At 46.2% G+C, this 25,358-nt stretch overlaps 1 protein-coding gene across 1 annotated transcript; it reads left to right on the forward strand.

Moving 5' to 3' along the window:
- The first annotated feature begins 1,619 nt into the window (after nt 1–1,619).
- On the forward strand, nt 1,620–14,432 carry L1TD1 (LINE1 type transposase domain containing 1). The gene is made up of 3 exons (XM_062193373.1): nt 1,620–1,699; nt 9,481–10,552; nt 12,985–14,432. The coding sequence occupies exons 2-3, from the start codon at nt 9,629–9,631 to the stop codon at nt 14,251–14,253; spliced, it is 2,193 nt and encodes a 730-aa protein (XP_062049357.1). The 5' UTR covers nt 1,620–1,699; nt 9,481–9,628; the 3' UTR covers nt 14,254–14,432.
- The last annotated feature ends 10,926 nt before the right edge of the window (nt 14,433–25,358 follow it).

The following is a 25,358-nucleotide window of genomic DNA, read 5'->3' on the forward strand; positions in this document are numbered from 1 at the left end:
GTCGCTCCTGGTGGTGGGCATGGGGCCTGTCGTGTACTGGGGAGTGACTCCTCAGGACGAAGGCCAGTTAGGAGCTGGGCTGGATCATAGGGCGTCTGCCAGGGGATCTCCCAGTGTCCCGGGCCACCATAGAGGTGGAGAGGGAGGGTCTTTGCCCAAGCACTGGCTGTAACCAAGGCTCCCCAATGCTAGAATCTGGTTTGCATCCCCTAATATAATTGAACATCTGTTCGTTTATGGCCCATTAGGTTTCTGTGTGTGTTTTCAGAAACAGGATTGAACTGTTTGTGTTCTGCAACTTTTATTCTCTTAACATATCAAGGACTTCTTTTTAATCGGTTTTATTTTGGCTCACGATTTTTTTTAAAGATTTATTTATTTATTTGAAGGGCAGAGTTTGAGAGAGGCAGAGAGAAGAGGTGATCTTCCATCTGCAGCTTCACTCCCCAGATGGCTGCACTGGTCAGAGCTGCACTGATCCGAAGCCAGGAGCCTCTTTTGGGTCTCCCACGTGGGTGCAGGGGCCCAAGGACTTGGGCCATCTTCCACTGCTTTCCCAGGCCGTAGCAGAGAGCTGGATTGGAAATGGAGCTGCCAGGACACGATATGGGATGCTGGCACTGCAGGCGGGTGGCTTTACCCGTTACACCACAGCGCCAGCCCCTATTTATTATTTGAAAGAGTTGGAGAGAGGGATCTTCCATTCATCCGTTCAGTTGCCAATGACTGTAAGTCAAAGCTGGGCCAAGCTGAAGCCAGGAGCCTGGAACTCTATCCAAGACTCCCATATGGATGGTAGGGCTGCCTTAGCAGGGAGCTGGAGTGGAAGTGGAACAGCCGGAACTAGAACTGGTGTTTATGTGGGATGCTGGCATTGCGGGCAGCAGCTTAACCTATTGCACCACACATTGGCTCTGTGTATGACTCTTTTTTTAAAGACATTGTTTTCCGGTTTAGTGGTGTTTTTTGGTCATGAAAACCTCACTACCAAACTTTCTGTTAATATATTTATTAGTACATGTGGTTTTATGGTGTATTTTTAAGATGGAGATGGTAATGTCTTCTTTCTGATTTTAATAGATTTTTCAAATTTCCACTCCTGATGAATAAAAGTGGTCTTACCTCTTTTTCCGATTATACCCCAACTCCTGTTTAGTAGTGATTTGAATTCTCTAAGTGTTTTACTTTACTTATCAATTGTTATAAACCTTAGGAAATTTTAAAGATTTTTATTTGCTCATTTTAGAATTTAAGTGTTTCTCCTCTACTAGGTAAATCTTTATAGGAAGCATTGGACTAATTTGCCTTGAGTCCTCCCAAATAAAGTGGAGTCCCCCATGCTAAAGATCCATGTCACAAACCAAGCTCAGTATTCTGTCCTCCCAGAAGTCAGGAGAATGACATTTACCAAACAAGCCAGTGGACTTGACCTTCAACTTGCCTTTGCTTCAATCCTTACCTCTTTTAACCCTTTAATTCTTAGAAAAAGTAACCCAAGAAAGTCTGATAACTGTCTTCCTTTCTACACCTTACAAAGAAAGGAACTTTAAAATGATCACTCCACTTCTTGATTTTTGTCTCTGCCTTTTTCAGCCCTTCTGTTGTAAAACAAAGCTCTTCTGCTCAGCCCGCTGGAACACTTAGCATGAAGCACTGCCTGATTTAGGTTGGGAAATAAAGCCGATGGAGATCTTTTTAAGTAAGTTGTGATTTTTGTTCTTGGACACTTCTTCAGTGAACTGTTGTAGTTTTTTGCAATTTAGAACTGCTTTAACGAAAATATTCTGTACGGTTACTATGGAAACTTGTAGAGATGGAATTGTTGGACATGTGGGCTTTGGCATAGCCATTGAGACACAGCTTGGGATGCCCACATCCCATATCAGTGCCTGGTTCCAGACCCGGCTTCTGCACTACCAATACTACGTCTTGCTAATGTACCTGGGTGGCAGTAGATGATGGCCCATGTGCTTGGACCTCTGCCACCCACATCGAAGACCCAGATGGAGTTCCTAGCTCCTGGCCTTGGCCTGAACAAGCTCTGACTTGTGGGCATTTGGGGATTGAAGCAGAAGATGGAAGGCTGATCTCTGTGTGTGTCTTGTCTCTCTGCTTTCTTTTTCTTTTTTTTTTTTTTTCCTTTTTTTTTTTTTTTTTTTTTTGGACAGGCAGAGTGGACAATGAGAGAGACAGAGAGAAAGGTCTTCCTTCGCCGTTGGTTCTCCCTCCAATGGCCGCTGCGGCTGGTGCACTGCACTGATCCGAAGGCAGGAGCCAGGTGCTTCTCCTGGTCTCCCATGGGGTGCAGGGCCCAAAGACCTGGGCCATCCTCCACTGCACTCCCGGGCTACAGCAGAGAGCTGGCCTGGAAGAGGGGCAACGGGGACAGAATCCGACGCCCCGACCGGGACTAGAACCCGGTGTGCCGGCGCCACTAGGCGGAGGATTAGCCTGTTGAGCCACGGTACCAGCCTCTCTGCTTTTCAAATAAAAATAGCATTTTCTTGGTTTTTATGAAACTGATTTGATGAGGGATTTTTGTTTTTACTTTTTGAAACAATAGTTTGATTATTTCAAAGTTTTGTGGCAGGTTATGACTTCATCCAGCTTTTTCTATGACCAGTATTTGTTTATCATTTCTTAAACATTTTATTAGTTCCTTTCTCTCTCTCTCTCTCTCTCTTTTTTTTTTTTTTTTTTTTTTTTGTTTATTTGAAAGTCAGAGTTACACAGAGAGAAGGAGAGGCAGGCAGAAAGAGATCTTCCATCCGCTGGTTCACTCCATAATTGGCCGCAATGTCTGGAACCATGCTGATCCAAAGGCCTCCTTCAGGTCTCCCACATGGATGCAGGGGTTCAAGCATTTGGGCCATCTTCCACTGCTTTCCCGGGCCATAGCAGAGAGCTGGATCAGAAGTGAAGCAGCTGGGACTCGAACTGGTGCCCATATGGAATGCCAGCACTGCAGATGGCAGCTCTCCCTGCTACGCCACAGCACTGGTCCCTCCTTTCTCATGTTTAAGTTTAAACATTGTAATTTTAAAATTTCTTCTTTTGAGGAAAAATCTTGCCTGGCTTTTGTGTTTACATTTTTATTTGAGAGGCAGAGCTGGGCCATGCTGGAGCCTCTCATCTATTATCCAAATTCAGTAATAAACATTTTCCCTGTTGCATCATTTTTTTTTCCCCCCCTTTAAGATTTCTTTATTTGAATGGCAGAGTTAGGGAGGAGCAGAGACAGCTCTTCCATCCACTGGTTCACTCCCAAATAGCCATAACCGGCAAGCCAGGCCAGGCTGAAGCCAGGAGCTTCGTCTGAGTCTCCCACGTGGGTGCATCTCTCCCTGTCATTCTGCCTTTCAAGTGAATAAATCTTAAAAATTAAGAACTTGGGGTGGGTGTTGTGCATCTGGTTAAGCTGCCCACTGGGACATATGCATCCCATATGGGAGTACCTGGGATGGAGTCCCGCCTCTGCCTCTGCTTCCCAACCAGCTTCCTGCTGATGCAGCGAATGATGGCTGAAATAATGCGTCCCTGGCACCATCTAGGAGTTCCTGGCTTAGACCTGGGTGTTCTGGACATCTGGAGTGAGCAGCTATCTCCCTGTAGCTCTGCCTTTCAAGTAAATAAAAAATCAAGGAATAAACATTTAAAAAAATGTGTCCAACACAACGAATTTTTTTTTTTAAAAAGATTTATTTATGTACTTCAAAGTCAGAGTTACATAGAGAAAGGAGAGGCAGAGAGAGAGAAGAGAGGTCTTCCACCCGCTGGTTCGCTCCCCAATTGGCCTCAGCGGCTAGAGCTGTGCCAGTCCGAAGCCAAGAGCTTCCTCCAGGTCTCCCACACGGGTGCAGGGGCCTGAGCACTTGGGGGCCATCTTCTACTGCTTTCCCAGGCCATAGCAGAGGAGAGCTGGATCGGAAGAGGAGCAGCTGGGGCTCAAACCGTTGCCCGTATGGGATGCCTAAGAGTGTACAAGTATCTGTTAGAGTTCCTGCTTTCATTTCTTCTGAACGTAGTTTTTAGAGAAAGTACCATGCTATCTTACAGCTGTAGTCCTTGAACTTGTGAGTAAACCCAACTTGATCTTGGTGAAAACTTGTTAGATACTATTGGGTTTTCTGTGTTAATAACTTCTGTATTTCAAAGACGCAGTTACAGAGAGAAAAGGAGACAGAGTTTTCCATCTGCTGTTCACTCCCCAAGTAGTCACTACAGGCTAAAACCAGGAGCTTCCTTGGGCTCTCCCACATGGGTGGCAGGGACCTAAATAAACACTTGGACCATTTTCCATTGCATTTCCCAGGCATAAGAGCAGGGAGCTGGATTGGAAGTGGAGCAGCTGGGACACAAATTGGCACCTACCCATATAAGATGCTTGTGTTGTAGGCGGTTGCTTAACCCACTGTACCACACCACCACCCAGCTATTAACTTCTGTGAGCTCTTTAAGATTTATTTATTTGGAAAGAGATAGAGAGGGAGATCCCTCATCTAATTGTTCCAAAAATGGTCACAATAGCCAGGCTGGGCTAAGCTGATGTAAGGAGCTGGAAATTCCATCCTAGTCTCCTTAGGAGTAGAAGTTTGAAGAAACTCTTAACGTTTTCCTCATTGTTCTCAAAGTTACATATCTTTTTGGAGAATATTAGATTATTTTTATTTTATTATGAAAGCTTATAATTCTCCAATTTTTTAGCTGTTGTCCATCTCTGGTTGTGTCTCGTCTTAATGAAAGTGTAACTTGTTTGTATCATTCCCCTGGCTTTGTTAACCTTGCGCACATTTCATTGCATTGTGCTCAGCTCTTGGTTTCTTGTGCTTTTTGTTGTTAATCTGTCAATTTAGCTCAATTTTCCTCCTTCCCACTTTTCCAACATTTTAAAATCTATAAATTTCCTTCAAAGCACTAATTTTATTTCGTCCCACAATTTTGAGAAATGCTTTTCAAAAGTATTTGTTTTTGAAAAGCACAGTTACAGAGAAAGAGAGTGAAATCTGTTTTTTTTTTTTTGTTTGTTTGTTTGTTTGTTTGTTTTTTTAAGATTCATTTATTGGCCTGCGCCACGGCTCACTAGGCTAATCCTCCACCTTGCAGCGCCGGCACACCGGGTTCTAGTCCTGGTCGGGGCACCGATCCTGTCCCGGTTGCCCCTTTTCCAGGCCAGCTCTCTGCTGTGGCCAGGGAGTGCAGTGGAGGATGGCTCAGGTCCTTGGGCCCTGCACCCCATGGGAGACCAGGAGAAGCACCTGGCTCCTGGCTTCGGATCGGCGCAGTGCGCCGGCCACAGTGCGCTACCACGGCGGCCATTGGAGGGTGAACCAACGGCAAAAGGAAGACCTTTCTCTCTGTCTCTCTCTCACTGTCCACTCTGCCTGTCAAAAATAAGAAAAAAAAAAAAAAAGATTTATTTATTTGAAAGAGAGGAGAGGCAGAGAGAGAAGTCTTCCTTCCCCTGGTTCACTCCCCAATTGGACGCAACGGTCGGAGCTGCACTGATCTGAGGCCAGGAGCCAGGATCTTCTTCCAGGTCTCCCATGCGGGTGCAGGGGCCCAAGGTCTTAGGCCATCTCTTACTGCTTTCCCAGGCCATAACAGAGAGCTGGATCAGAAGTGAAGCAGCCAGGACTAGAACCGGCACCCATATGGGATGATGGCGCTTCAGGCCAGGGCATTAGCCCTCTGTGCCACAGCGCCAGCCCCAAGAGAGTAAAATCTTAAAATCTGCTGGTTCATTCCCCAATTCTCCACAATGGCCGGAGCTGGGCCAGTAAGAAGCCAGGAGCTTCTTCTGGGCCTCCAATGTGGGTGCAAGGGCCCAAGCACTTGCCATCTTTTGCTGCTTTGCCAGGGTGCATCAGCAGGTAGCTGGATTGGAAGTGGAACAGCCAGGACTCGACCAGTGCCCATATGGGATAACAGCATTGCAGGTGGTGGCTTAACCTATTACAACACAATGCTGGTCCCTACTCATTAACTTTTGATCAATGAGTCATTTTAGAATTTAAGTAACTTTGGGGCCAGTGCTGTGGCCCCTGCAACCGCATGGGAGACCTAGAAGAAGCTCCTGGCATTAATCTGCATTATTTCAATGTCAAAACACAATTTAAAATATTATATTTTAATGTTAAACTATATTTTTCTTGGTTCAATTTACACAGTGTGAAATTTTTGAAATTCTTGATGGAGTAGAGCACTTTTTAAAAATGTTTATTTATTTGAATGGTAGAATTACAGAGAGGGACAGACAGAAAAAGAGATCTTCCATCTGCTAGTTCACTCCCCAGGTGGCCTCAACAGGCAGGGCTGAGCCAGGCCAAAGCCAGGAGCCTGTAACTCCAACCTGGTCTCTTGAGTGGCAGGAACCCAAGCACTTAGGCCATCTTGCACTGTAGCCAGGACTCGAACTGGCACTCTGATATGGGATGTCGATGTTGTAGACAGCAGTTTTACCTGCTGTGCCACAATGCCAGGCTTTTTTTTTTTTACCTTGACATTAATGATATATCAGCTGCCTATGTGATATTTTTATTAAAGATTTATTTCTTTGAAAGAGAGGGAGAGACAGAAAAATCTTCCATCTGTCGGTTAACTCCCCAAATGCTCACAACAGCCAGACTAAAGCCCGAAGTCTGGAGTCCCATACAGGTCCTCAGCAAGGACCCGGGTACCTGAGCCATCACCCACTTCCGGGGGTGCAGTAGCAGGAAGCTGCAATCAGAAGCTTGGCTGGCACTGTGGTGTAGGGCTAAGCCTCCGCCTGCAGCATCAGCATCCCGTATGGGCCGGTTCGAGTCCCGGTGCTCCTCTTCCAATCTAGCTCCCTGTTAATGGCCTAGGAAAGCAATGGAAGATGGTCCAAGTGCTTGGGCCCTGCACACCCTAGTGGGACACCCAGAGAAAGCTCCTGCTCCTAGCATCAGATTTGCTCAGCTCTGGCCATTATAGCCATTTGGGGCATGAACCAATGGATGGAAGACCTTTAAACAGAAGCTTAGCTGGACCTGGGACCTAACACTCCAGTGTGGGGTGCAGATGTCCCAGGGTGGGTGAATACCCACCCTTACTCTCTCCTTGGATCTGTCAGGAACATCTCAGACTTGACGTGGCAAACCAAATTTGCAGTCTTCCCTGAGCACTGACTGTCTCCTGTTATTTCCTGTTGGTGCATAGTAGGCGTCACCATTCATTTAGTAGAGAAGCAGACCCCTGAGTCGTCTTCTCTTCCTATCCTAGCCTGTCGTTCGCCAGATGCTTGTTTTGCACACAGTAATTTTCTGCCTAGAATATATTTCCTTCCTCTCTTTGCTACACAGCTGCTGCTCAGTGCAGGTCCATCGTGCACCTCCCCAGGGAAGTCTTCCTGGATCTGCTTGAATATGTCAGATAGCATCTGGTATAGGCACTCAAACTCTTGACTTCTGCCTTGGAGGTGAACACCTTTGTTTTCGCTCATTTGGAGAAAGATCCCATCTCTGCCTCTGCTCAACATTTTTTCCTTTTGGTGCCAGCACAGTTAGCTGGGTGTGGTCTGTCCTCACTCGGTGAGGGGGTCTGGCACTCCCAACTTCGGCATCCCACGTGCCAGCTGTTTCACTTCCAGTTCAGCTCCCTATTCATGCTCCCGGGCAAAGCAGAAGAAGATGGCCCAGGTGCTGGGGCTCCTGCCACCTGCATGGGAGACCCAGGTGGAGTTTTTTTTTGTTTTGTTTTTTGTTTTTTTTCAATTTATTTGTTTGGAATGCAGAATTACAGAGAAATCTTCCATCCTCTAGTTCACTCCCCAAATGGCCACAACTGTTAGTGCTGGGCCGAGCTGAAGCCACGATTCAGGAGCAGAAGCAGAGGCAGCCAGGACTCAAACCAGTGAAGTCTTTGTAAGAAAAATTTAGGGGTTGGTGCCACGGCTCACTAGGCTACTCCTCTGCCTGCAGGCGCTGGTTCTAGTCCCTGTTGCTCCTCTTCCAGTCCAGCTCTCAGCTGTGGCCTGGGAAGGCAGTGGAGGATGGCCCAAATCCTAGTGGCCATTTGGGGGGTGAACCAATGGAAGAAAGACCTTCCTTTCTCTCTCTTTCTCTGTCTAACTCTGCCTGTCCAAAAGAAAAAAAAAATTTAGGGGCTGGTGCTGTTGCATAGTAGCACCTGCGCCTGCAGTGCTGGCATCCCATCTGAGCACTGGTTTGTGTCCCAGTTGGTCCTCTTCTATCCAGTTCTCTGCCTGTGGCCTGGGAAAGCACTAGAAGATGGCCCAAGTGCTTGGGCTCCTGCAGCCATGTGGGAGACCTGGTAGAAGCTCCTTGCTTCTGGCTTCCCAGTGGCTCAGCTCCAGCTGTTGTTAGCCATCTGGGGAGTGAATCAATGGATGGAAGGCCTTACTCTCTGACTTTCCTTCTCTCTGTCTGTAACCCTACCTCTCAATAAATAAATCAATAAAATCAAGTCTTTGGCAGCAGTGATGACCTGCTGTTACTGCAATCATGAGTAATGAGCAGTAAACTCAGCTGGTAACACGTGAATGCCTGCTAGCTCATGTGGAGGGAAAGATGCAGGAACCAGCATCCTACCTGTTGACCAGATGGCTGCGTTGCACTTTTGCCATTTCTCATCCCTGGTAAGTGAACAGTGAAGGAATGGAGTGGGACAGCCTCTCAAGTTCCTCTGTGCAAGGTCAGGCAGGTCCACAATGTAGTGCCAGGGCTAAAACCAGAAATGAGCTGTGAGTGAGTCGTGAGCGTGGAGCCTATGGAATTCAGTTCTGCTAGTGCTCTCAGCACATGTCCGACAGTCATATCAGCTCCACAATGTTAGTGCCAGGGCTAAAACCAGAAATGAGCCGTAAGTGAGTTGTGAGCGTGGAGCCTATGGAATTCTGCTACTGCTCTCAGCACATGTCCGACAGTCATATCAGCTCCACAATGTTAGTGCCAGGGCTAAAACCAGAAATGAGCCGTGAGCGTGGAGCCCATGGAATTCTGCTACTGCCCTCAGCACATGTCTGACAGTTATACTCTGGAAAGTATTCTGAGTTGATAGCTAATTTTGAGGCAAATGACATAATGTTAACAATCTCTGTGATCCAAAAGGGGGCTTATGTGTCTCCACATTATTTGTTAAGATTCCATCCAAGTCACCTCAGACTTTCATAATTGGGTATAGTACAAATGTTGTCTTTAAAAAAAAAAATGCTTTCACTCTGTAATCTGAATATAGATTGCAAAGTTAATATGAGAAGTTGGCTAATTTCCATTATTTTGAGTCATCAGCTGCTTGATCTATTCCATTCAAGTCTTTATCTAAATGGTGTTTTAATGACCATGGTATAAAGTTTGAACTACACAATTTTTTCATGCTCATCTCATTAGTGACTCTTATGTTAAACTTTCCTGGGCTACACATAGCAATTTTCTTAGCCATGCTTATGTTATTGAGTAGCTAAAGTTCTTTAGTAAACAATTTCTAATTTCTTTGTTTCAGATGACATGTTTTAAGATTTTGTATTTCTGAAATCTAGCTGGTGAGCAAGAGCCAAAAAATAAAACAAACAAACAAACAAAACTCTTCCAGGAAGAAATAAGACTTTTGACAAGGTAGCCAGCCCCAAAGTCCAAGGCACAATCAAAACATGGCTAGACTTCCAAAGAAACAGGACAACCTCACCTCCACTGAAAGAAAACAGCTAATAGAAACAGATAAGGACAAAGACATATCAGCAGTTATTATGAAGAAGTACAAGGTCTTGATGGAAATCCAGGATCTGATGTTTGAAGAGATAAGAGAAAGTCTTAAAAATGACCTAAAGCAGCATTTAGCAGCAACACGTATAATTCCAGAAATGAAAAATTCAGACAACTCCAGAAGCAGGAAAGACTGGCAACAAGTCAAAGAGTTAGCCTCACAAACTACACATTTAGTAGAAAAAATGGAAGGGAAAAAGTCTAAAATAGTGGAGGACATTGTAAACTTAATCCACAAAAGAGAAGAAATGAATGAGTTCAATAGCAGGTTGGATGAATCAAAAGAGAACAGAAGTAATAAAGGTCAGAAGTCATCCCAGGTTAAATCACAAAATCAGAAAGTTTCTGTAAGCATGGAAGAAACCTTGTACAGTGTGGATGACAGAAAGAGCACTATGCATATAGAAGGTGAAGAGGATGAGAACACAAAGAATGAAGAAGTCAAGGAAATGGGAGAGGAGAAAAACGTTCAGAGCTTCAAGAATGAAAAGTGTCAAAAAGCCCCCAGAGGATGGTTTGATGAGGGGGCCGTACTTACCCTGGCAGCAGACTTGTCGTCAGCAACGCTGGGTGTTAGTGGGCGGTGGAGTGATATCTTTGGAATTCTGAAGGAAAATGATTTTGAACCTACATTTTTGTGTGATGTTAAATTAGCATTTAAGTGTGATGGTGAAACAAGGACATTTTCAAACCTCCAAAGCCTCAGAGAATTTACCAGTCAAAAACCTTTTATGAAAGAATTACTGCAAGATATATTCCCACAAAATGAAAAAGTACATCGAGGAAGAAGATATGGGATTCAAGAAAAACTGGTAAGCGAACAGATATCAGGCTTAGGTATGAAGTGTCATTGGTTATTGGTAAAATTGTTTTGAAGGGGAAAACATACATTAAAGGGAAGCTTCGGCTTTGTTTTTTTAAGGTTTCATTATTTATTTGAAAGACAGTTGCCAAGAGATACTTTTAATCCACTGGTTTACTCCCCTCAGATAGCCACAGCTGCCAGCACTGGACCAGGTCAAAGCCAGGAATCCCATCCATTGCTTTCCTAGGCACATTAGCAATGAGCTGGATTGGAAGTAGAGCAGCTGGGACTTGAACCAGCACTCCAATGAGATACCAGCATCGCAAGCAGCGGCTTAACCCACTGCACCACAATGCTAGGCCCTAGGTTTAACTTGCAATATATAAAGTAGTCCTGTTAATCCTCAGTAGCAATCAGAAAAATTCAAATAATTTACTGAAGCCCATCATAATCTATTAATGTGTATCCAGTTTTGATCCGTATCATGTATTAAGGTTTTGTTTCTTGTATTAGAGTATGTCCTATATCTTTGATATTAAAAACATTGTAGTTTTTTTCTAAACACCTCAATCCTAATCTTAATGGTAATTCCTAAGATTATTATAAAGTGATTATTTATGTTTGAAAGACAGAGGGGCCAGCACTATGGTCTAGTAGGTTAAGCCTCTGCAGTGCTGGCATCCCAAATGGGTACCAGTTGTAGTCCCTGCTGCTCCTCTTCCAGTCCAGCTCTCTGCTATGGCCTGGGAAAGCAGTGGAAGATGGCCCAAGTGCTTGGGCCCCTGCACCCACATTGGAGACACAGAGGAATTCCTGGCTCCTGGCTTTGGATCAGCTGAGTTTCAGCAGTTGCAGCCATTTGGAAAGGAAGACCTCTGTCTCTCCCTCTCTGTAACTCTGCCTCTCAAATAAATAGATCTCAGACACAGAACATTTACAATATGCACAGTACCGTTCTTCCCCGGATTTAGGCAGATCCAGATGGTAAATATTGTAGCTTTTGGTGCCACGCACTCTGTCACTTATTTTTTGCTTTTATTTTCACAACTGTAAAAAATGTTTTGAAAAATTGCTAGGTTAGCTCAACTCTGTGATCTTAAAATAAATGACCATCCTTGGTTTTAATTTGCCAACCAGTATTCTATAGTGCCCTCAAGAATGGACTTATTTAAGGGTCAGGGTTTTGAGGCAGTGGGTTAAACCTCCACTCCAGAAATCCTGTGCTCCACAACCAAGCACCTAGTTCTGAGTCCTGGCTCCACTTCCATCCCAACTTCCTGCTGGTGCCCCTTGGACCTGCTTGGGAGACCTGGATTGGAGTTTGGACTCCTAGCTTCAGCCTAGTACAGACCTGGCTGTTGTGGCTATTTGAGGATTCAACCAGTGGATAGAACTTTTTTTTCTCTGTGTCATTCTGCCTTTCAAATAAATGAATTTTTTTTTTTCTTTACAGCAGCTAAGCTTACTTTAGTGTAAAACATTTTGGAATCCATGTATAGTTTTTTCATATGTGCATTTTCTGTGAACCTTTTACAGATCCCTGTATTTGTGCTTGTGGTCCAGCACTCCCCTCCCTGTTATTGTCAATTCTTTTGGTATCTCATTTACCTGATTGAAGTTGAATCTGCTTTTTTAATGACCATAAGATTATCTTCTGTGAAGTGCTTGTTCAAGTCTTCTGTCCATTGGTTTTATTGACTTGTTGACTGTGTATTTTGTATTCCAGTGTACACTTTGGTTTATTTGGATTCATTTTTCTTGTACAGTGGGTCATTTGAATACTTATCATGTGGTTGGTTGTACCAATATATTCCCATGCCATCACACAAGATCTTTCATTGGTTCACTCTACAAATGGCCACAATGACCAGAACTGGATCAGGCTGAAGCCAGGAGACTGGAACTCCATCCAGGTTTCCCATATGGGTGTCAGGAGCCCAGTTACTTGGGCCATCTTCTGCTGCTTTTCCAGGCATATTAACAAGGAGCTAGATTGGAAGTAAAGCACGGATCAGCCCAGCTCCAGCTGTGTGGCTGTTTGGGGAGTGAACCAGTGGATGGAAGACCTTTCTCTCTATAACTCTGCCTCTCAAAAACTTTTAAAAAAGGCAAATGAAGCACTTGGGGCTCAAGCTAGCACTCTTGGGATGTTGGCAACGCGGGCGGCAGCTTTACCCACTGTGCCCCTAGTGTTTAAACTGCATGCGTCTTTTTAAAGGAAAACAGTAGATGTTGTAAGGATGTGTGAGGCTACATTGATTGAGGTGATCATAGGGAAACTTGACTTATTTGGGGACCTAGGCCTTCAAGAACAAGTAATATAAACAGTTTTCTAGATAACTGCTCATTATCAAAATTGTAGTCATTAAAATTTAGAAACTGAAATGGGAGTTTGAATTCCTTAAATACATGAATTAAATATTTTTTCTAAACTTGCAGGGTAAAGCACCAATAGACTCAAAACCTAGAGCAGGAGAACCATCCAGTGATGGCTTGAGCTTTCTGTTTATTAAAGAGGTAAAGATTGCTAAGCCAGAGGTGAAGAACATAGAGACTGAGGAAGAAGAGTCTTCAGAGTTGGAAGGAAAAGGAACTCCCAAGTTGGAGGAGCAAGAGGCCTCATGGGTAGAGGAGGAGTGGGAAGAGACTTCGTGGCTGGAAGAGGAGGAGGAAGGGGAAGAAGCATCAGGGATAGAGGAGGAGGAAGAGACCTCGGAGCTGGAAGAAGAGGGAGAAGAAATCTCAGAGCTGGAGGAGGAGGAGGAGGAGGGAGAAGACACCATAGAGAAGAGTTACAATAAGCGTGAAGAGCCGTCCTGTATAAACTTGAGTACTTCATCAGGGATCGCCACAGTTTTAAAGAAAACAGAGAAAGAGAAACACAAAACTCTAAAATTAGAAGAGCTAACTGCCGAAGAGGCAGAGTTACTACAGGAAACAGAAGAAAGCTTTCGAAAAAGCGTGGTTCATCTCTTCAGAGAGATTCAAAAGGAGATTGAAAACATTAAAAATTTCCACCCAGAAGTCTTGGAAATTAAAGATTCAGTAGATGACCTGAGTAACAGAATGGACATACTTGAAGAAAGAGTGGATAGTCTGGATGATCAAGTTGAAGAATTCTCTAAGGATGCAATGCAAATGGCCAAACAGATAATCAATAAAGAAAGATTAAGAGATATAGAGGATAGATCCAGAAGTGCCAATATCCGTTTGATAGGTATTCCAGAAAAAGAGAATAAAGAGAACAGTGCAGAGGACATAATAAGAGAAATAGTTGAAGAAAACTTTCCAGAGCTGAAGAAAGATTCAAGTCTTGAGATTGTCAGTGCACACCGAATACCCAGTAAGATCGATGAAAACAGATTCACTCCTAGACACATCTTGGTGAAATTTTGCAATTCCAGTGATAAAGAGAAAATCATAAAGCTTTCCAGAGAAAGGAAAGAAATAACCTACAGAGGAACTAGAATCAGGTTGACTGCAGACTTATCACTGGGCACCCTGGATGCTAGAAGTAAGTGGGCCAATATCATCAAAGTTCTGCAGGAAAAAGGCTTTAGGCCGAGAATCTTGTATCCAGCCAAATTAGCATTTGATTTTGAGGGTAAAACAAAGGTATTTTTCGATATTGAAGAATTCAGGACATTCGTTTCTTGTGTATCCCCTTTGAAAGAATTACTGGAGAATGTGCTTGGTAATCTAGAATGACTACCAAGACATACATGCCATGTGCTTGCCTCCTGCCCACACACACCACGTCATGTAAAGCACCAATCGTACTCAGAAGGATGGACAGCCAGTGGCTTACTGGACCTGGGTGGGAAAGGTCAGGTGTTGTCTTTGTGTTGCTGTAGCCAAAGGATCCTTTGAGTGGGTTTCATGACAGCCATCCGCCTGTACAGGGGGAGACTGCTGCTGGTGGGAGGGGAATCATTGAGGGAACAATGGATGGGAGGGGGAGGGCAGGCTTGGGAAATGGTGACAGGAGACTCCTGTCACAGAGGGGTTTGAATAGATTTTTAATTTTTATAATGTGAATCTTAAACCTTTACATTAAAACTTAAAATATGCTTCATTTGCTGATTTTTGTAAGAGCGCGTTTTATGTTACTGTCTATAGTCTAATCACATTTACATTTTATTGTATAAGCCCATCCATGGCGAGATCAAATCTTTGCCAAGTGCTTTCTCTTTTTATGACCTACGCTTAAAAAACGTTTGAAAATTTGAGGGGCTGGCACTGTGACATAGTATGTGAAGCCTCTGCCTGTGGTGCCGGTATCCCACATAGGTGTCTGTTCAAGCCCTGGATGCTCCACTTTTGATCCAACTCCCTGCTAATGGCCTGGGAAAGCAGCAGAAGATGGCCTAAGTGCTTGAGGCCCTGCTACCCACATGGGAGATCCAGATGAAACTGGCTCCTTGCCTAGCCATAAGTGATGAACGACTGGATGGAAGATCTGTCTCTCCTCTCTTTGTAACTCTTTCCAATAAATAAATAAATTTTAAGGAAAACAAGCAACTGTTAAATCTGGTAAAAGCCATTAATGTGAGAGTCAGCAGCGTTTTCCTCCCTTCAATGCCATATCCAAACAAAGTTTGCATTTTAGAGGGAGGCAGTTTTTTCCAGTTATCTTTATGTGAGATTGTCAATCACAGTGTTGTGCTTTTGTAAAAAAAAATTGTTATTGAAAGAGGGGAAGAGAGAATTTCCCCCAAAGACCTGCAATAGCCAGGGCTGGGCCAAGTTAAAGCCAGGAGCTGGGAACTCAGTCCAGGTTGACCACATGGGTGGCAGGGACCCAATTATTTGAGTCATCATCTGCTGCCACCCAGGATGCATGTTAGCTGGAAGTAGAGCTGCTGCTCAAACCCAGCTCCTCTGATCACCAGATGCAGATGGGTCCCATGTCTTGACTACTGTACCAAATGTGTTTTGCTGTGAAGCTCAGCAGGTCTGACGGGCAGTCCACCTCGGCCCTGCTAGGGTGGACTGAAAAGGAAGAAGATGGTGCAAGCACTGGTCTCCTGAGTGCACAAGTGTCAGACCTGGCCCAGTCCTACTGTGTCTTGATGTCCATTGGGTGGGGGAAACCAAAATGTGCAGAGGCACGGGGAGTGGCAGAGGTCACTGGTGACAAGGGTGTGCCAGGTGGCCAGGCAAGGTGCTAGCCCAGACCTAGGCTGAAGCCAAAAAGCTGTCTGGGGACCCTGGCAGCAGCATGTGAACCTCTCAGAAGGCCTCATAGACCTACCTAGCTGCTTCTAAGGAAAAAAAATGTTAATTCAGTTTTGTGCGTATGTAAACTCTTAGGGCTTAAAGCTCTTAGAATGAGCACAACCATAGAATGGGAACAGGTTTACACTGGAACTCCAGAGGAAGCTGGGAAGCCAGAGAAATTGAAAACATGAATACAGCCTTATCCGGGATGATGCCTTTGCTGGGATTTAATAGTTACAGCATGATCGTGGTCCTGATCACTGCAGAGCAGGCTCTTCATGTGTTGCTTGCCTTCTAGAGAGACCCACTTCTCGCAGGGCAGTCCTCTTGAAACCAGTGGGAAGCATGCCTTCCCCCAGGTACCGAGGCAGAAGTAACTGACAACAGGAGGCAGCGGCCTAGAATATGCCGACAGTAACTTTTTGATAATTCTCTCCAAATTGAAACACCATTATGGAGTGAGCATTTAACCTAGTGGTTAAGACTTTCATGTCCCCCATCGCAATGCCTGGGCTCAACTTGTTCTGGCTCCTGCAGACACAAGGAGGCAGCTGTGAGGCTCGAGTCATTGACTTGCACCTGCTGGTTCAGAATGCCTGCAGCAGCCAGGGCTGGACTAGGCTAAAGTGAGGATCCTGCATCTTCATCTGGGTGTCCCACGAGTGGTGGGTGGGGGGCCCAAGCACTTGAGCCATCACCTGCTCCTCCCAGGGTACACGATGGCGGGTAGCTGAAATTGGGAACAGGACCAGGACTTGAACACAGACATTGTAATGTGTGGCAGTACAATGCCTGCCTGAGAATTTGTTTTTGAAAGGCAGAGGTGCCGAGAGCCAGAGACAGATCTTCCATCTGCTGGTTCACGCCCCAGGTGACTGCAACAGCTGGGGCTGGGCCAGGCCAAAACCATGAGCCAGGAGCTTCTAGGTCTCCCACAATGCCCATATGGGATGCTGGTAGTACAAGTGGCAGCCTAACCCCCTAGGCTTCAGAGCTGGCCCCTAGCCCAGCCCTTTTAACTTTCTTGGAGACCCAGCTAGGGAAGGCTTTTTTGCTAATTGAAGGGCCACGTTGGTGAGAGCTGGATGGCTGACTGCCTTAGAGCAGAATATCAGTGTTGGGGTCAGGATTGGCCCTCTTGTGGCAAGCTGGCCCCTCAAAAGCCTTCTGGCCAAGGGAGATCCAACAGTGACGAGCTGTCAGTCTGCCTGGCAAGCACTTAAAGCAGACCCTTGAAAATGGAAGGCCAATCTCGCCCACACTCCCAATCTGATTTCTGTGAATTCTGTATAAAAGCAATGTAATGTACAAGATAGTTGGGGGAGTGACCAGTCCCGTCTCCGCACCCCCATGTCTCCCTACACCACCTAGATGCCATCTCAGCCAGAGAAAGAAAGCCAGGGCCACCGCCTGCAGTGCCGACATCCATGTGGTGCCAGTTCGAGTCCTGGCTGCTCCACTTCCAATCCAGCTCTCTGCTATGGCCTGGGAAAGCAGTGGAAGATGGCCCGAGTCCTTGGGCCCTGCACCCATGGTGGAGGACCTGGAAGAAGCTCCTGGTTCCTGACACCTGGCTTCAGATTGGCCCAGCTCTGGCTGTTGCGGCCATCTGGAGAGTGAACTAGCGTTAGGAAGACCTCTTTCTACCTCTGCATCTCTGTGGCTCTGCCTTTCAAATAAATAAACCTTTAAAAGAAAAAGAAACTAAAGTCAGATCAGCTCACAGTCAAGTGGCACAGAAGAAGCACGTGTGGTTCTGGGTTTGCGTGCAGGCAAGGCTGCTTGGTCAGGGCCAGGAAGGCCTATAGCGGTGATGCTATGGAGCGTAGCAGCACATTTACCTCTAGGGGGCACTGCACGTTAGGGGATGGAAAGCTGGGAGCGACGCTTCAGCAGAAAACCTGGCCAGTGCCGTTCAAGTGGAGGCAGGCTTTGTCTGGCCTTAAGTTGGTTGTAAGAGGGTTGGAACAGGTTTGTTGCAAGATGGGCTTGTGCTCGGCTTGCAGAGCTGGTGCGCCCATCCTGGGAGCAGGGCTGCGGCTCCCCAGAGTCAGTGGATAATAAATAACCATGTTGTTTCTTCACCATGCAGGCTGTTAGCTTTTAGACAGCACGTTCATTCTCCATTTCTTTTCTAGAACACTAAAACAGGTTTCCTTTTTTAGTCTATCTTGATTTTTAGTTTTATTTTAATTTTTTTTAAAAAATATTTATTTTATTTATTTGAAAGACAGAGTTATAGAGAGAGGTAGAGGGGCCAGCATTGTGGTGCAGTGGGTTAAAGTCCTGGCCTGACAACACCAGCATCCCATATGGGCGCCAGTTCTAGTCCTGGCTGCTCCTCTTCCAATCCAGCTCTCTACTATGGCCTGGGTAAGCAGTAGAAGATGGCCCAAGTCCTTGGGCCCCTGCACCCATATGGGAGACCTGCAAGAAGCTCTTGGCTCCTGGCTTCGGATCAGTACAGCTCCATCCATTGTGGCCATCTGGGGAGTGAACCAGCGGATAAAAGACCTCTCTCTCTCTCTCTGCCTCTCTCTCTGTGTAACAGACTTTCGAGTAAATAAATAAATCTTTAAAAAAAAAAAAAAAGACACTGACATAGAGGTAGAGACAGTGAGAGGTCTTCCATCCGCTGGTTCACTCCCCAAATGCCCCCAATGGCTGGAGCTGCATCGATCCAAAGCCAGGAGCCAGGAGATTCCTCCAGATCTCCCACATGGGTGCAGGGGCCCAAGGAGTTGGGCGATCTTCTGCTTTCCCAGGCCACAGCAGAGAGCTGGATCGAAAGAGGAGCAGCTGGGACTAGAACCGGCACCCATATGGGATGCTTGCGCTTCAGGACAGGGCTTTAACCTGCTGCGCCACAGTGCCGGCCCCTAGTTTTACTTATCTGAGAGACAGACAAAGATTATCCACCTGCTAGTTTACTCCCCAAATGCTAGGGAGATGAGAATATAACCCAGGCCTCCTACGCGAGTGGGAGGGGCTCAGCCACTTGAGCCCTCATCCGCTGACTCCCAGGGTGCACGACAGGCTTCCCAGTGTGGGATTTGGATGTCCCAACAGTGGGTCAAACGCTTGCCCCAAAATAAGTTTATTAACAGCTGCTGGTATTCAGAAATGTGTACCCAAATCAAATTCACATTTATGCAAATTAGTCATAGTCAGTGAGGTTTTGATCTAAATACAAGATATAAGGGAGGCCATTAAGTTTTAAAAGATTTATTAACTTACTTAAAGGCAGTGTTACACAGAGAAAGGGAGACACAGAAAGATCTTTCATATGCTGGTTCATTCCCCAAATGGCTGGTTCACTTCCCCAAAGGGCTGGGCCATGAGGAAGCCAGGAGCCAGGAACTTTTTGCAGGTCTCCCATGTTGATTCAGGGCCCCGAGTACTTGGGTCATTTTCTGCTGCTTTGCCAGGTGCATTAGCAGGGAGCCAGATTGGAAGTGGGGCAGCTGGGACACGGTCCGGTGCCCATTTGGGATGCCAGCGTCGTAGGCAGTGGCTTGACCTGCTGTGCCACCGTGCCAGCCCTTTGAGTTGGATTTTAGCAAGACCAACAGATCCGGGAGTCTGGACAGCCTTGAGGAGGAGCCTCCACGGGAACATTTTCTGTCTCCATTAAGGCCGTTGTCCCTTCCTGATTCCTTTACTAAGTTACGCTCAGGGTGAAGGAGGCCGAATGCCCAAGACAGCAGTGGGCCGCTTAAGCGGAAAAGTGTGGAAGCCCCTCCAACAAGCCCTTGTATTGGAAATTCGTGTTCAGTGAATGCTGGAGGGGTGGACTGCCATGCCTTGTTGTCCGAAGTTCTCAAAACAGAAATCACATCGAGTGAGGGCTGAGGGCTGGGGCTGTGGCTCCCTGGGGACCTCGGGAACCAGGCTGTGGGGGAGAACAGAATCCGACAGTGACTGAAGCTGGAAGCCTTAATTGGCCCGAGTCACCTCCTGTTTATGCTAAACGGTGCTATCCTTTATTTGAATATCTTCACTGTTGGTTTTAAGTTCTCTTTTATTAAAAAACATTTTACTTTCTATTTATTTGACAGAGAAAGAGAGAGCTCTCTCTGCTATGGCCTGGGAAAGCAGTAGAAGATGGTCCAAGTCCTTAGGACCCTGCACTCGTGTGGGAGACCCGGAAGAAACTCCTGGCTCCTGGCTTTGGATCGGTGCAGCTCTGGCTGTTGTGGCTGATTGGGAAGTGAACCAGATGGAAGACCTCTTTCTCTGCTTCTCCTTCTCTCTCTGTGTAACTTTGACTTTCAAATAAATAAATCTTAAAAAAAAAAAAAAGAGAGAGAGAGAGAGAGAGAAAGCTCTTATCTGCTGGGTTATTCCCCAAATGTCTGCAACAGCCAGGGCTGGGTCAGGTCAACACTGGGAGCCGGGAATCAGTTTAGATCTCCCATTGAGTCATGATTGCTGCCTCCCAGGATCTGCATGAGCGAAAAACTGGAGTCAGGTCACCCAGGCATGCAGATGTGGGATGCGGGATGTGGGATCTCAACCACTAGGCCTAACACCTGCCCTAGTTTCTCTTTTAGATCATGCTAGGATCTTCATCTTTTCACGGTGAGTCCTCTCACTTAAGCACGAAGATTGTCCTAAGACAGCCTTGGACCTCCTCATGCACTTGTCATTCTCACTCAAGAGGTTGGGACTCAAGTGACTTGGGTTGTGGGGGTCTCCATTTGGGGCAGCTCCACAGTGGCCTCTACCCAGGGCTCCTTAATTCCAGATACCTGTCTATGTTAGTGGATTAACTTGGATTTAGAATTTTTAAATTTTAGCTGAAATGCAAAGAGGTGGGAGGTGGGGGTGGACACAGAGAAAGAGAGAGACAGAAAGAGGTCTTCTATCCGCTGGTTCATAACAGCCAGGTCTGGGTCATCCTGAAGCCAGGAGCCAAGAACTCCACCGAGTTACTCATGTGGGTGGCAGGAATTCAAGTACTCGAGCCGGCCTCTGCTACTTCCCAGGTGCATTGGCTGGGAGCTGGATGGGAAGTGGAGTAGCTGACACTCAAATATGAGATGGAGGTATCCCAAACAGTGGTTTAACCTGCACCGCAGCATCTGCCCCAGAGTTTTAAAAAAGATTTATTGATTTACTTGGAAAACAGAGTTATGGGGGGGGGGGGTGTCACATGGGCCAGGGGAGAAGACAGAGAAATTTTCCATGGACTCATTCACTCCCCAAATGGCCACCATGGCTGGGGATGGGCTGGGCCGATCCGAAGCCAGGAGCCAGGAGCCAGGAGCTTCTGAGTTTTCCACATGGGTGCAGGGGCCCAAGCACTCAGACCATCCTCTGCTGCTTTCCCACACCCATTAATAAGGAGCTGGATTAGAAGTGGAGCAGCCAGGATGTGAACCAGAGCCCACCTGGGCTCTATCTACTATTTATCCGAAACACTGACACCCTCAATATTTTTCAAAAATACTTTAGTGTTTCCATGCACTAAGCATGGAATGTAGTGTTTTAGAGTGTTTCAATGTATCATCTTGACCTAAAAGCTTCCATTATATTTTAACCAGTTTATTTAAAATAAGATATTGATAATACTATTAGTTTCATACATATACTTTCTTTTTTTTCTTTTCTTTTTTCTTTCTTTTTTTTTTTTTCTTTTTTTTGACAGGCAGAGTGGAGAGTGAGAGAGAAAGACAGAAAGGTCTTCCTTTGCCATTGGTTCACCCTCCAATGGCCGCTGTGGCAGCGCACCACGCTGATCCGAAGCCAGGAGCCAGGTGCTTCTCCTGGTCTCCTATGCGGGTGCAGGGCCCAAGCACTTGGGCCATCCTCCACTGCACTCCCAGGCCACAGCAGAGAGCTGGCCTGGAAGAGGGCCAACCAGACAGAATCTGGTGTCCCAACCAGGTCTAGAACCCGGTGTGCCAGCACCGCAGGCAGAGGATTAGCCTATTGAGCTGCGGCGCCGGCCTATACTTTCTTTTTTTTTTTTTTTTAAGATTTATTTATTTTACTCGAAAGTCACAGTTACACAGAGAAAGAATGAAAGGCAGAGAGAGAGAGGTCTTCCATCCACTGGTTCACTCCCCAGATGGCCACAATGGCAGGAGCTGAGCCAATCCGAACCCAGGAGCCAGGAGCTTCTGATGGGTCTCCCACATGGGTGCAGGGCCCCAAGAACCTGGGCCATCCTCTACTGCTTTCCGAGGCCATAGCAGAGAGCTGGATGAGAAGTGGAGCAGCTGGGAGTCGAACCGGCGCCCATACGGGATGCCAGCACTGCAGGCGGTGCCACACCTGCTATGCCACGGTGCCAGCCCCACTCTTAATTCGAAGCTGTTTATTTTTTAAAGATATAGACATGCAGTCTATGAACAATAACAGCTTTGCAAACATCTACTAACAATACATCTTAATTCAGTCCTTGTATAATTGTCTTGGCAAGATCTTCCAGAATACTATTCAGTAATAGCAGTGACATCAGGCTCTCTTTTGTATTTGATTTTATTAGAAATATTTCTAACATTAAGTAATGTGTTTAGCATTAAATCTATGCTGCTGGGCCTGGTGTTGTGGCATAGTTGGTTGGGCCACCTGTGATGCCAGCATCCCATATGGGCACCCATTTGAGTCCCAGCTGCTTCAGTTCCAATCCAACTCCCTACTAAGGTGCCTGGGAAAGCAGTGGAGGATGGCCAATTGCTTAGGCTCCTGCACCCATGTGAGAGACCAAAGAAGCTCCTGGTTCCTGGCTTAAGCCCGGCCCAGACCTAGTTGTCATGGCCGTTTGGGGAGCAAGCCAGTGGATGAAAGATTTCTGTTTGTAACTGTGTCTTTCAAATAAATTATATATACACTGCCTTTGATTTAGAGAATGTTTTCATATGGGCTCCATTGTGCCATCTATTGGCATTCCAAGGTACCACACCCACTGGAGATGGCCTCCTGGGACTCACCAGTCAGGAATTAGTCTTCAGATGTTCCGTGACTTATGAGGTGGTTATGTCCCAATCAAACCATTGTAAGTGGAAAATACCATTTACTGCACCTGTCAGCATAGCTTAGCGCACAGCACACTGTGGGGTGTGATGTTCACCTGCGTGATCACGTGAACGGCTGGCAGCTGGGACTCGCCTCCCAGCACGGAGAGAGGATTGCACCCTGCATTGCGAGCCCAGGGGAAGAGCAACACTCACAATTCAAAGGATGGTTGCTACTGCACGCGTGAAACTTTTTAGTTTTGTGAAATGAAGCCATTGGTAAGTTGGAAACTGCCTGTATATTTATTTATTAAGAGGTCGTTACGGACTGTGTGTCCCTCCAGCATTTGTATGCTGAAGCCCTAATCTGAGCTGGAGCCTTTGCGAGGTAATTGGGATTAAATCAGGTGGTGGGAGGACTGTCCTCACCATCAGAGGAAGAGAAGAGAGACCCAAGAGTGGCCACGGGAGCACAGACTCCCATCACGCTGGCGGCCTCCAGAGCCACCAGGAAGCAAGTGTGTGCTGTTCCAGTGAGAGGCATCCTGTCAAAGCAGTCACAGCTAAGACAGCTTTGTCAGGGAGAAGTGTGGAAATTTTACGACATGCACTTTGAACATTAATAAAGGTTATCATTGGCCGGCGCCACGGCTCACTAGGCTAATCCTCCGCCTTGCGGCGCCGGCACACCAGGTTCTAGTCCCGGTCAGGGCGCTGGATTCTGTCCCGGTTGTCCCTCTTCCAGGCCAGCTCTCTGCTGTGGCCAGGGAGTGCAGTGGAGGATGGCCCAAGTGCTTGGGCCCTGCACCCCATGGGAGACCAGGAGAAGCACCTGGCTCCTGCCATTGGATCAGCGCAGTGCGCCGGCCGCGGTGGCCCTTGGAGGGTAAACCAACGGCAAAGGAAGACCTTTCTCTCTGTCTCTCTCTCTCTCACTGTCCACTCTGCCTGTCAAAAAATAAAAAAATAAAAAATAAAGGTTATCATTGTTTATTTTTATTTATCTGACAATTTGTAATACTAAATTCCTTAATCCATATGGAACCTTACTTGATTCCTTCTACTTGATGTGGTTGTTTTTATTTTGGTGGCTTCCTGATTCAGTTTGGTGTGTGTGTATATATTAACAGTTTTTTCATTTCCATTCACCAGTAAAACTGATCTGTAGTTTTCTCTTCATTAGGTTATTCAATTATTGTTTTTAGAAAATGAATTCATTTATTTCTTTATTTCGGTGAAGAGTTTAAACAGCATAAAAAAATGCCAGTTCTTTCATCATTTGAAAGCTTCACACGTGAAGTGATCTGGGCACTAGAGGTTTTGAAGATAATTCTATTGGGGCCAGGGAAGTGACATTGAAGATTGAGCCTCTGCCTGAAGCTCCAGCATCTCATATGGTTCAAATCCTGGCCGCTCCACTTCCAGTCCAACTCCCTGCTAATGCGCATGGGAAAGCAGCAGAGGTTGGCCCAGGTACTTGGGCCTCTGGGCCCACATGAGAGACCCAGAAAAACTCTTGGCTTCGGATCTCCCCAGCTCTGGCCATTGCGGCCATTTGGGGAGTGAACCAACAGATGGAAGACCTCTCTCTGTCTTTCCCTCTCTGTGTCTGTAACTCTGCCTCTCAAATAAAAAAATAAAATTTTTTAAAAAGATAATTTTTTTCGTTGTTATTAGTTTATGCTTTCTTTCTCTTTCCAATCCTGTTATGTTTATGTATTTTTTACAGAAGTGTCAGGCAGATAATTCGACATGAGCAACTGGAGAAAGGGACATAAGACCCTCCTCCAGTGGTGACTCCAAGTCCCTGCCACTTGTGGTTTAACTTGTTAAAGGACGTGAGCTGTGTCCCAGTGCTGCTGCAGACACTGCCAGGGGACTCAGACCTGGGGCCTCCAGGGTGCCTGGACCCCCAGCCCTGGGCCTACCCCGCTGGTGGTCTCATCACCAACCGAATGTTACAGGCCCCAGAATGCTGCCCAGCCTGTTCTGCTGGGGGGATTCTTTGCCTGTGTTAGTGTCTCTGTGTGGCATCCAGTCTCCAAACCTAACTAGAAAAGTCTACTCTTTAGCCACATGTACAGAGAACCCAAAGGTATACAACTCCCAGCTGCCAATCACAAATGCCAATCATGAGCATCATGGCCACATCACTAGTCATCAACGCCTTTCCTCTGGGACTTAGGGGGCCATCCTCTTGCCACTGGCCTGTTCCTCCCTTGTAATATATTCCACCAAACTTTTGCTTTACTATCCTTACTTTTGACTCTCTGACCATCAGTGCAAAGAAACAAATGTAAGCCGGCAGCTCCTAGTAACAGATCATCAGTTTTACATGGATTTTCAAATATATTGAATAGGTAGTCTCACATCTATATTTTTCCTATATCGTTTAATATTTATTCAAAAGGCAGAGTGACACAGAGACAGAGGGAGAGATATAGAGAGAGGGAGAGCTCTTTCATCTGCTTCACTCCCAGGTGGCTGCAGCAGTCAGGTCTGGGCCAGGCCAAAGCCAGGAGCCAAGAGCTCCTTCTGGGTCTCCCACCTGGGTAGCAGGGCCATCATCTGCTGCCTTCCCAGGCCCGTTAGCAGGACATTGGAAGCGGAGCAGCTGGGACTTTAACCAGC

This window comes from Lepus europaeus, chromosome 5, assembly GCF_033115175.1.
Source record: "Lepus europaeus isolate LE1 chromosome 5, mLepTim1.pri, whole genome shotgun sequence".
Lineage (NCBI taxonomy): Eukaryota > Metazoa > Chordata > Mammalia > Lagomorpha > Leporidae > Lepus > Lepus europaeus.

Bases quoted from the DNA above. Each gene is read 5' to 3' on its own strand.
- L1TD1 (XM_062193373.1), top strand. From the start codon at position 9,629: ATGGCTAGACTTCCAAAGAAACAGGACAACCTCACCTCCACTGAAAGA. The intron at 10,553-12,984 runs GTAAGCGAACAG...CTAAACTTGCAG, and splicing joins ATGGGATTCAAGAAAAACTG to GGTAAAGCACCAATAGACTC.